Here is a 12,683-nt window from a genome sequence, read left to right as displayed (position 1 = left end):
ATAAATACTTAAACATTTGAATTTTCGTAAATTTTCTATGTCCTTATAAATGATTCCCAAAGAAAAACGAAGTCGATAAAAATTAAATTAAATATCGAAATTGATACAGTCGTTTATATATCGACACCAGCAATTTATACTACGCTAACTCGAAATTTGGAAAAAACTTTTTTATGCCAAGTTGCTTAAAATGTGTGTTTACATACGTCATAAAGTATGTGTGTGTAAGTAAGCAAAAATAAGAAAGTTACAAATCTTATAAAACGCTAAGTAAAGGTACTTTTTGAAATCACTCGATTTATATTACGCCAACTATTATTAGCGGAGTGTGCGCGCGGATCACTTTGGTCAAAGTCTGTGCAACACTGCACTAACTCATAGTTAGCGTAGTTTAGTGCGTGCGTGTGTATACTTGTTCGTTTGTAAAATGAACGACTTAGCGACTTTTACATAGTAAATACTTATGTGTTAACGTATTAATTAGTTTATTAATGGTACGTTGACTATTCTTTTTGTAAGTAAGTACATGTTCTTTATAAAATATTGAAATATGCATCAGATGATTGATCATGCACTACGACGTCCCGTACTACACTACGCTAACGTTAGTTAGACGTGTATAAGATGTAACATTTTTTTGATGAATTACGTTTATATACGGCTAACTTGCGCTAAATCAAAAAATAGAAATAATTAAGGAAATATAAATATGAGATATTACAATGAATAAATTAAATATTAAGCATACCAAATTTCAAAAAAGTATCTTAATTAATGTAAAAGTTATCACGTTTTTCCCTTTAAACGCCTCTACTGTAAAGTACGCTTTTTGAGTTAGCGCAGTATAAATTGCTGGTGTCGATATGACACGTTTACAAACAAATGAAAATACAACGTAAAAATGTTTTGTTTTAGTTACATTATCTTTCAAATGTAACTCTCTTGTCTCACACACAATTTATTTATACACTCATCCAGACAACGTGTATAAATTGTTTGTGTGTAGAATACCTATTTTTCTTGAGACTATTTTGAGATAAACCTCATCCTTACAAGTAACGCTTACAACTGCTAGATCAGGTACGCTTTGCTTAAAGGTTTTAACTCACGTATATTAATGGAGAAAAGTATATATATCTTCACGCCCTTTACACCCGAAGGGGTAGGCAGAGGTGCACGTAATGACACTGTACAATGTACACCCACTTTTCACAATTTATGTTATAAGTCCCATGTAATAGGGGGTGAGCCTATTGCCATTTACCGGGCACATTTCCAGACTCCGTGCTACTACTGAGAAATTTTAGAAAAATCCGAAAAAAGCCCAACACCCGACCCGGTAATCGAACCCGAGACCTCTTGGCCGGCAGTCGCACTTGCAACCACTCAGTCAACGAGGCAGTTCAATGGAGAAAAGCTCTACTAATTTTTACAGGCTTTATTTATAATCTATCAGTCAAAATCAAAGTCAGTCTTACCCATAATCTGTGCAACAGCATCCACAATGTTGCCACATCCTGATCCTCCAGCCTTCTTCTCAGCGACCACAATGGAAGACACGATAGGAGCATCCTGCTTCATGAACTTGTCGAGAGCAGTCAGGCAGGAAGATATCCTCTGCTGCAGGGTTCCTCCGATCTCCAGTTGGACGTCATCGTCCTGCATGTCGGCTACTAGACCCACCTGGAGGAGGTAAGGAGTTTTGTAGATCATGGGTGGGTTTGACTTAATCCCTGAATTTCGATTGTGCACTATTGGAATAGGGGGCAAACCAGCAGACGGATCTCCTTATGGTAAGCGATCAGTGCCACCCATGAACACTAGAGGAGGCACAAGTAAGTATAAAGTTGATGAAAATATTTTCACAACATACTTTATCTATAAAGATATACTATATTTCGTAAATACGCTTTGTAACATTCTGTTAAAAAAAATCAACAATAAAATTTAAAAAACTTAATTAGGCACTGATGAACTAAAATGCTAACCAAGTTAATTATTCAAAAACTTAAATGTAAATTAACTAACATCTACCAATCTTATACCCAAAGTTCATAGAATATTCCTTCAAAGAAAACTCTAGAACAAAATTATTCATGAAGTATTATTTATTATACTTACATCACCAATGGCTCCCCACTGCACGGCCAAAGCTGGTAGACCAAGCTTCTTCCTCCATTCACAGATCCTCTCCATCACGGAGTTGGAGAGACCGTAGTTGGTCTGTCCAGCGTTACCACGACCACAGGACACGGATGAGAAGATCACGAAGTCCCTAAGAATAGAAGAAATGTTTTAGTCCTAGATCTTATACTTATAGGGATTTATATTATTAATACAATATACATTAATAGGGATGATGACAGGGTATAAAAATTACAAATGCATTTAGTCCGTCAGTTACGTAATGAAAAAATATTAGACACGTATTTTTAATTTTTTTCGTATAAGAAAACAATGCCTAGGTAAAAGGAATCAAAGTTTAGGAGTGTAAGCACATACGTAATTTCCACGTATAAATCATACATAAAATATTTGATTTTCGTAACAAAATAAAAAATACGTGTCTAATATTTTAAATTATTCTACAAGACAGACATTAAAATAAAAATTAGTCATCTACCCTATTAACAGTATCAAAATTATTATAATTTATTCTGTTCTCAGGCTGAAAACACAAAGTTATTTAGGTGAAGAAACTTAAATAAAACTACAAACTTCTCAGACAGTAGAACGGTACTCTTGCTCAAAAGTTAGCACTCCAAAAAATCCTTGTTTAACAAAAACACAACTACGCGTCAAGTTTCGGCCAGCCTTTGTTTTTCCATTCACTAGGGATTAATAAATAAATTCTGGACACTATAATTGAACTCCCGGGGTGAAACTTCACTCATAAAACTTGCTCAATAATCTACTGAAGTGAGATACTTCAATGTTGCCAGCATAAAATATAGGTAGCGTAGCGTGGGAGATTTTATTAAATTTCTCCACTTATTCTTTTAAGTGGTATACTTTTGTGTAACAGTTTGAACTGGTTCGCTTGTTTGGTAATTAAATATTCACTAATATGACCTAAAGTCTATAGTATATAGATATATAGCCCAGAATTTAATTATGTCTCACCCTATATTACATGGAACTTACAACACAGATAGTGAAAAGTGGGTGTACATTATACAGCGGCATTACGTGCCATAATGCGCACCTCTGCCTACCTCTTCGGGGATAAAAGGCGTGACGTTGTTGTTGTAAGTCTAAATATTAGTATTTAAGGAAAAACTTATATTACATTTACTGCCGCACTCAGAGACATTTAATGATTACTTAAACTATTCCTTAGTACCGATTTTGTATCAAAACGATTGCTATAGACTGGGCTAAGTAACCATTAAATGACTGAGTACGACGATTAGGTTACATTACATATTAGAGATACATAGCTACATTAACTTATTGACTTACTTCAGTTCAGGGCACATCTTCCTCGACAGTTTGTCCAAATGCATGGTAGCAAGAGCCTTTGGTGCGAACGATGTCTTGAAGGTCTCTGGGGTCTGGTTCTGGAAGATGGAGTCCTTCAGGATCACAGCCAAGTTGAAGATAGCACAGACTGGTCCCATACTGAGCGCCATCTTAAGCATCTCCTCACATCCAGACTCAGTGGTGACGTCATGTGTTGAAATTTGGACGTCAGCACCGTATGTTGCCCAAGCCCTAAAGAAGATAACAGCGAACAAGTGAAAATGAATCATAAAGTAAAGAAATAAGTTCTCAAATGCTTCAAACCATGATCATGATAACAAACCTCAGACGTGATGACTGGTATCCGTTGGTGATGCCTCTGCGGGAAGTGAGCAGGATCTTCCTGCCGCCTCGCATGATGAGCCAGTCAGCCAGCTCTAGACCGAAGCCTCCGAGACCACCGACTACTATGTACACGTAGTCTTCGTGGCAGATGTATCTGGTAGAAAAGATTTATTAATAAAGTAGGATAAAGAAGTAGAAGTAACTAAAGAAAGTATTTCAGATAGCTTTACTTCTGCCAGCGACTTCACTCACATTTCCGTGGGATATAAAGTAGCTTATGTGTTATTACAGACCATAATCTACACCTCTTCTAAATTTTATGCCACTCCCTTTAGCCGTTTTGACGTGGTTGAGAAACAGACAAACACACAAAACTGTCACATTCATAATTATTGTTACTTACTTAGGTACAGCGTCAATAGGTTTGGCTACAGGCCTGACTGCACGGTTGCTGCGTTCTTCCTCGCGGATCTTGACGATCACCTGTGAAAAGACAATGCAATATTAGTCAAAAATGCCATATACTTGTTTATTTCGTTGTCGTCCCGATGTCAAATGGTTTTATCTCGGTAACACAATAGTTTTACCAAAAAATAAACAATGATCCATAAAAAAACAAGTGCATAGAGAGGTGTCTCTCTAGAAGAGGTATCTCCTAGTAGAGGGCACATGCGATGCGAATTGTGTCTACAAAGACACGTCTACTATCTCATGGGCGTAAGTCGATGAATATTAATTATTAAAGTAAAAAAAATATCTTTATTTTTTTGTTTTTACTTTTCGTATTGAAAGTACTAAGTGGTACCTAAAGGCTAGCTGTTTTGTCGCAGAAAGAAAACGACATAAATGTAACGGCACATTAACGTTCTTTAGTCAAAGATCTTACCTTTCCAATGTGTTTACCGGCAGCCATGTAACGGAAGGCATTTTCAACTTCATTAGCCTCAAACGTGCAGTAAGTCAGAGGTCTGACGGCTCCGTTCTGGATACCACTTAGAAGCAGGTCTTGCAGGCGCTAGATAAAACAATAGATAGATATGGTCAAATCAATTTACAGCGTGAAATTGAAGGAAAAGATGAAAAAGATTGAGAAATCAAGACAAAGTTATTAAACAATGTGTTTAAATACACGTTAAGGTTAAAAAGTAATAAAGTCATTGATAAAATACACTAAAAATCACGGTTTTCTAGCGTATATTAACGGAGAAAACTTTACTAGTTTTGAGTCGCAGAGAGACTCTTCATCATGAGCAGCGTGCGCAGATGCGGCGACGTCTCAAAAATAGTGAATCTTTTCTTTATTCATATACGTGAGTAAACATTAATTTTTAGATAACTTACTATATGTATCACGATAGTTATTACAAAAATATTGAAGAAATTGATAATTTTAATCCAAGCTATAAAATGACAAGAAACATTACAATAAAACTTTACCTTTAATAAGACTACAATACTAAAAATATTGATACAAACCTTCCTGAAGAGATGGTTCTGGTCGAAGATGTAGTCCAACATGATGCCGTGGAAGGAAGTCTCCCTCAAGAAGAAGTACATGCCAATAGGAGTGTTGTTGCTGATGTCGAATTTACCGATCTCGAGGAAACGGCCTCTGTACGCCAAGCAACGGACTGACGCCTGTTGACAACATAAATTATGTGAATAAATTGACATTAATTGAAATTGACTTAAGTAGTTGAAAATACTTGCAAATTCACGCCTTTAATCCCCGAAGAGATAGGCAGAGGTGCACATTATGGCACGTAATGCCACTGTGTACCACTTTTCACAATTTATGTTGTAAGTCCCATGTAATAGGTTGTGAGCATATTGCCATTCCCATAAATGATAAATGATATTTATTTTTGCAAATAGGTTACAATGCAACTCTTTTACACGTCAATCTCTTAAATAACTAGATGACGCCGGCATTTTCTATCGGACTGCTCTGAGAAGAAATGCCGAAACAAAATTATAGTCTCTTTTAAAGTCCAGATAAATCAAATAAAGATGTGAGAGAACCGTACGATTCTGTAGTGGTCTTTTGAGGAAAGAACCACAACAGTTATGTGAATACATTTAAAAACGATAATGAAGATGACTTAGTTGAAAATAATGGTGAACTGTGTAATTTAAGTAAAGTATTAACGAATTTAGATCATATTTTATAAAAAATAAGGTTGGTTTTTATAATGTTTGATAGCTTACCTGTAGTTTGTCATCAGACAAGGAGTTGAGCACCATGTCGACACCCTTGCCGTTGGTCTCGCGTCTGATCATGTCCTCGAAGGAAGTGTCACGGGAGTTGCCGATGTGACTGTCTGTTGTGGACAAAGATAAATATATTAAGTAAGTAATAATAAATAAATAAGAGTAACGCAAGTAACTAATGCATGAGTAATAGAAAATAATAGTAAAGTAAGAGAAGTAGAGAAGAAAAAACAATTATTTCAGTAATGACGCAGTTCTCTTATATTTAAGAAATGTTAAAGAATTAAATACATCTATAACCCTTCAGGTGTTACGGGGTCCTCTTGAATCCAATTCTGATCGATCGACATTGATATTTTGAAAACAACTCTTGAGTTGGTTCACTAGAGTTCATTGCATCCGTATTGCGTAAAGCCTAGGTGATCCGTTAGGTGGTTTAGCTCCCATTTCAAAAAACACATGTTACATGTACATCTTCACCAACCTTTAAGTTGTGGGAACAGCTTCTTGATGAAGGCTCTCTTCTCCGCGGTACCGACGGTGGTGAAGACCTCGCAGCCGTAGTAGAGCGCCACGTTGATGGCGGCCTGACCTACTCCTCCGGAACCTGCGTGGATGAGGATGGACTCACCACGTTGGATTTGACCAACCATGACCTGTGAGAAAATAATATAGTGTTTAGATAATGATGACGATGAAAAGGGTTTATGGATGAAATCAAGTACCAATCATTCCTTTCCCCCCTCCCCGATTCTCAAAGCCTCGATCTACAAATGCCAAACCACTCACTAAAAAAGAATCTTCATAAGTAAGTTAGCGTCTTATCTAGAGCTGCAGATTACCTAGCGGGTTTACTGGGGCTCTGGCTTGAAAGGCAGAAGTAGGAACGGGGTGGTTTTTAGTCAATAAAAATCTGACACTCCCTCTAGCTGCCTCTAAACAGGGTCTTATTTAAGGATACAAATAATGAGAAACATAAACTCACCATAGCATAGTAAACAGTTCCGTAAGCAACTGGTACGGTAGCGGCTTCCTCGAAGCTCCATTCATCAGGAACGGCCCACAGGAGGAACCTGTCTCCCTCAGCCAAGTTCGCCATACCACGGTTACGGATCATACCCATGACACGGGAACCGCTGTTAAAAGAACCGATAATGTTAATGAAAAGTCAAGGTGAAATAGACCTATACTTAAAGGGATAAGATACATAATGATATGTGTGTATTAAAGGGAAAAATTAAGAGGCAATCTTCTCCCCCAAATCCCCAATCCCCAATCCCCAAATCTCCAATCGCTAGGAAAAATCTCCAATCGCTAGGAGAAATCTCCAATCAGTAGGAAACGCCCTTATAACTTCTCTGAAGTTTCGAGTGTCCATCAACGGCCCCAATCATGCTCCAACTGCTCGTATTCCAATACCACCCTTTGCCATAAAAAAGATAATCGAAGTATCAAATGAACTTACTTGCTGGTCTTTCCGACGATTTCGAAACCTTGTACGCACTCTTGTGCAAGACGACCACGGGCGACAGCGTCTACTGTGACACGACCAATGGCTGTCATGACGTCACGGAAGTTCAACGCAGCACAGTATACCTGGTGGAAAAAATGTAATTAGAAGTTGAGAAATAATATGTATAACTTTAACTTATTGTTAAAGCATTAACTGACTAAAGAAAACTGTTGAAGGTAAATCATCGGCTAAGCGTGGCGGTTATCATGTTAAGAAGAATCTCATAACAAAATAAATACTACTTTGTATAAGAAAAAATGCTAACTTTTTAGCTACTATTTTCACACAAAAGTAATCTAAGATAAAATAGAGAGTCATTTACTTACATGGACTAGAACCTTTTCCTTGTCTTTGAACACATGGTTCTCCCTAATAGATCCTTCAATCCATCTCAGAGAGGAAAGATCTCCGATGGTAGTGGTGTTGACATAGGCGTGGTTGGCGCGAACCGTTTCCAAGTCACCCAACAGAAGATGACGGTATGTACCCCATTGGCCCTATAAAGAAGAATGTAAAAAATATTGACAAAGCTTACTTAATTGGTAATTTCAGTAATGTCCATTATAAATAACAATGAAATTTCCATTCGACTCGACATGTTTGTACACCAATTTATCACTACGTTGGATTTTAATTAAGCTGCTTGTCGGTTACTTCGTTATTGAATGCAAATATCTCAGAGATTGGATGAGCATTTACAATTAATAACCATTTTTAAAATAAATTTTACTCACATCTTGGTACACATTCAGAGCCAAATCCTTGTCCAGCTGTTCTTCATAGAATTCCAAGTCAGGGTTGAATGGTGGAGCAGATGGGTCAGAAATAAGGAGACCATACACGATCTCACCACCAGGCTCCTTCCTCAAACAGTTCACTAATCCTAGGAGACCGTTGATAGGTTCGTCTTGTGTGTAGAGGACCACTTTCTGGCCTTCTTTGATTTCCTCCTTGACTTTGTCGATCCATGCGAAAGTGTCATCAGAAGCTAAGATCCTGACGAACTTGGCTGGTCTGGCTCCCACACGTTTTCTCAACAGTACAATGTATTCGACGCCTGTGTCGTGAATGGTCACGATGTCGTATTTGTCGGAGTAATCCTTAGGGTTAGGGCGTTCCTTTTCGCGACTGATGACGAAGGCCTTGTCACGGAGGGTGTTGACCGCTGTAGTTAGAACCTGTTTAAAGGAAAATTGTATGACATCAGTTTACTTATACATATATACTACACCTTATTAGTTTTCACCAAATAAATTTCTTATAGAATTTTGCTTACCTCAGGTCTGCCAAGGAGATTAGCACCAATAAACAGGACAGTGTTACTCTCTCCGGCCACTTTCTTGTTCTCAACGGTGATGTTGGAAGGCATCTCAATGGGCTCCTCAGAGATCAGCAATAACTCAGCCTGGACTAAAGGCAGATCTCCAAGCATGTCTCCGACATTTTCTAGGATAGGTGTCAGATCATTCTTCTTGTATTCTTCGTCGACTAACTCAATGCTCTTGACTTTGTATGTTTGAATGTTCTCGAGGATCAATTGGATGTTTGCACGGAGGATGTCTTCAATCTACAAAGGGACAGAATCGTTAAAGACAAATTTTCCTTTCATAATTCAACAATAAAATTATGTTTATTGATTTGCGTTACCTTCATTTTAGACTTTCCGTAGTTAGGAATGAACTCGTTCTTCTCAAGTACAGGCACACCGAGAGGCAGCCTCTTGGTGATGGGGGTGGCGTGCAGACCTCGGACTTCGACACCACCGGCCCTAAACCAAGCAAATATTATGAATGACAATATCTACATAACCTATGTAGAACACTATAATATACTGAGATCTCAGAGCCACCACACCTTACTTATTTTTAAAGTAATTACTAAGTTTTCTACCTAATATATCGGAACGGGCCGCCTAGCCAAACTAGCCAGTATGCTCACATTCTTCAGTACATTTTATAGTGTCTTAACGAAACTAAGTAAGGTTTCAGTTCATAAGCACAGCTGCCGCTTTTTTGGCCATCAAATGACGCAAATCTAGCAAGATGTTTTTTATAGAATAACTGCAACTGTGTTAAATATTAAACGTCCAATGATGTGACACTAGTTTATTCCCTATTGGACAAAAAACGAGGGGTTCACTAACGCCAGCTTGTGAGCAAACACAGTAGCCCCATTCTTATGATACAGCAAAACCAAATTACTATGGAACTTTCTTTGGGCGCCCGAAAAAGATTCTAAATATAATCTCTATAACTAATATTGGTTTGTTCATAACAAGGATATTTACAGTAAAAGTTATATAACCTTCATCTCATTATTTGCCTCTTGTTTGTTCTTAAAACTTTTGCTCTTCGCAAAAAACTTAAAAGATTTTCGTTTACGTAAATGGATAAAGATAGGTACTGTTAACTTTACGTAGGCGAAACTTAAATTAGATTACATCTAATAAACGGCATTTTGCCGTATCTTAAAATCGCACCACGTACCGGCAATAAATTTGGAGCTATCTACGGCTTTGCTGAAAGTGATCCTAACTAAATTATAAATGCTAACGGTGTTTGCAAAACGTTTGTATTGGTCCCCGGTAAATCTGTTTGTAGTACACTTAGCACATTTTGATAGTTCATTAAAATTATTGATGATGCTTTATGTGGGTGTTCGGATTGAACAGGTCAGGGCTTTGCTCGGTGGTAGATTGCAAATAATAATTTTAATTGATGACTTTATGAAGCGTAAACGCGACTGAGATAAATATTGTGACACGACGTGGTGACTATCGCGCTACCACTAGTGGTGTCCCGAAATGCTGCTCATGAATATGAGCCCTTAACATGGCTTGAAACAAGTTGAGTTCCTCGTCAAATAGTTACGTGAATAAGTCGATAACAAAATAATGAATATTTTCTAGTTTCAGGTTGGCTAACAGTACCTATGTATGTTGCGTTCTTTGTATTTTTAATATCACAGAGACTGGAATAAATTTGTGTTCGTAAAAGCCTGTTACACTATTGAAAGTGTAGGGAAATTCCTACCTACTGTATTTTTAACAAGCATATTGTTATTTCATGTTATTTTTTACCTTTACAAACGGTAAGGATTCCAATATTTGTTGTAGAAAATTGATATATTCCCGAGGGAACATCAGAAAAACTATTTTTCCTGGGCAACGTATGACGTATAAAATTGGGCTACGTTTGCTCCATTGCTAAATATTTAATTTTTCATCCCCGGAGAGTGTACTGACCAAACTTTGTGTACCAGCTCGTAAACTATACGTGCGTGATACACATTTTGTCGGTACTATCATTTTATAGTGTTCATTTACCACTTTTTAGAGAATAATTTAAATGGGTGTCGTATAAAGTTAGTTATACATTCCATTAAAGTTGAATTTGGTTTTAGCAGTTTATTTTATAGTTAGATATGGATTATTTGTGCAGCTAGAAATAGTAATAACTATTTACATGTACCTTTTGGTGGTGTGGCGAACCATACCACACCATCAGCCTATAAGTGGTCACCAAAGGCCTCTACTCACACAAAGAAGTTTTGAGCATTAATCACCACTTCTGCTCAATGCGGATTGGCGATTTCAAACTTAGAATTATAGTGGAATCGAGGTCATTTATTAGTGGCCTTACGATAACGCCTATGTTTAATTAACAACGTCATTATCATACCAGCCCATTTCAATTAAGTACTGACCAATACGCCTTTTCAAAATTATTAAATTATTGACTTGAATAAAATATAATACAATTTACTAAACAGCGGTTTTCCTATAAGTCCCACCCACAAGTAAAAGTTGTTCATAAAATTATAAGTACCTTCAACCCACAAAATGTTACTAATGTATTACAAATACGTAAATGTATAACAAAGCTCAGTCGTGCGTGAATTTTGCTCATCGAGTGTTACCAATACATTGTACAATAACTCCAGAAAGGGTTGATTAAATACGTAATTTATTAAGGGGTTTCTCTGAAACGGGGTAATTAATCTACTCTGTACTGTATGGCGACGTAATAGAACGCACTTTCGGTTATGTTTTCGATTTCATTTCATTTTGGGAGAATGGAGGCGTAAATGGCGTTATGGTTTTTAGAAATATGCTGTACTGTATAAGACTAGTATTTTCTAAGGTCTTAAAATTGTCTACAATTGTGTTATTTGTTTACCTTACTTAGTAATAGCATGTAATATCCTAACGTATTAAATAGAAATAAGTATTAACTAAAGTTAAAGAGGAGTTTTAGAGCGAAGATTTCTATTCTTTTACGGATGATCACTAATAAAGACTGATCAAACACAATGTGAATTTTGTTACACTAGCGAGCCGCTCCAGCTTCGCATGGGTGCAATGGTGATATATTAAGCATGTATTATACATAAAAACCCTCCTCTTGAATCACTCTATCTATTAAAAAATATCGCTTCAAATCCATTGCATAATTTAAAAGATATAAACATAAAAGGGACATAGGGACAGAGAAAGCGACTTTGTTTTATACTATATAGTGATATAAATCCTTTGAAAACTTATACATAATATATCCTTTTAAAAAAGAAAACTCACCTGATAACATCAACATCAGGGTACACGCGAATCTCGAACGAATTCTTGTTAGAATCAGGGTTCATTTTGGAGATAGCGTTATAGTGCATGTTGGCATCGATGGAGAGCTTCTCAATCCTGGTGGGTACGAAGAGACCCCTGGTGTCTTGGCCGATGATCTTCATCTGCAGCATGCAGTCCATGAAGGTGACCCAGTTATTGACCCAGGAGAGACGACCGCGAGTACCTTCGACGTTGCATCCGAGGACGCCACGGAAGAGACCGCTGTAGATAAGAAAGAGGTTAGTGATGTTAGGATTTTTGGAATTGTTCTTTGTACAGTTGAGTATTCTGTGCGTTTTTTTTTTATGGAACACGTCGTTAAACGAGCAGACGTATCACCTGATGGTAAGCAATCGTCGCCGCCCATGGACACTTGAAACACCAGAGGCGTTACAAGTGCATTACCGGCCTTTTGGGGGTTAGGAATTTAAGGGTTGTTGGGGAATCGGGGATTGGGAAGGGGAATTTGGCCTTCAGAGTAGGGAAATTGAAGACAACGACAAACGCAATAGTGAGACAAACGCAGTAAACCAG

At 37.4% G+C, this 12,683-nt stretch overlaps 1 protein-coding gene across 1 annotated transcript in view; it reads right to left on the bottom strand.

Annotated features, from left to right (window-relative positions):
- Positions 1–12,683, bottom strand: part of LOC118274609 (fatty acid synthase-like) — a 58,740-nt gene that overhangs the window by 5,161 nt on the left and 40,896 nt on the right. Inside the window, exons 21-36 of the mRNA XM_050696926.1 lie at positions 12,108–12,371; positions 9,179–9,299; positions 8,808–9,098; positions 8,266–8,709; positions 7,858–8,028; positions 7,484–7,614; positions 7,004–7,154; positions 6,503–6,674; positions 6,016–6,128; positions 5,284–5,445; positions 4,694–4,822; positions 4,211–4,290; positions 3,806–3,961; positions 3,463–3,714; positions 2,122–2,275; positions 1,479–1,683 (exon numbers count right to left, since the gene is read on the bottom strand). Coding sequence (XP_050552883.1) covers positions 1,479–1,683; positions 2,122–2,275; positions 3,463–3,714; positions 3,806–3,961; positions 4,211–4,290; positions 4,694–4,822; positions 5,284–5,445; positions 6,016–6,128; positions 6,503–6,674; positions 7,004–7,154; positions 7,484–7,614; positions 7,858–8,028; positions 8,266–8,709; positions 8,808–9,098; positions 9,179–9,299; positions 12,108–12,371 — 2,996 coding nt within the window. The remainder of the gene's footprint in view (positions 1–1,478; positions 1,684–2,121; positions 2,276–3,462; positions 3,715–3,805; positions 3,962–4,210; positions 4,291–4,693; positions 4,823–5,283; positions 5,446–6,015; positions 6,129–6,502; positions 6,675–7,003; positions 7,155–7,483; positions 7,615–7,857; positions 8,029–8,265; positions 8,710–8,807; positions 9,099–9,178; positions 9,300–12,107; positions 12,372–12,683) is intronic.

Source organism: Spodoptera frugiperda, chromosome 11 (genome assembly GCF_023101765.2).
Source record: "Spodoptera frugiperda isolate SF20-4 chromosome 11, AGI-APGP_CSIRO_Sfru_2.0, whole genome shotgun sequence".
NCBI classification, from domain to species: Eukaryota; Metazoa; Arthropoda; class Insecta; order Lepidoptera; family Noctuidae; genus Spodoptera; species Spodoptera frugiperda.
This window is presented reverse-complemented; position numbering and strand designations above follow the sequence as displayed.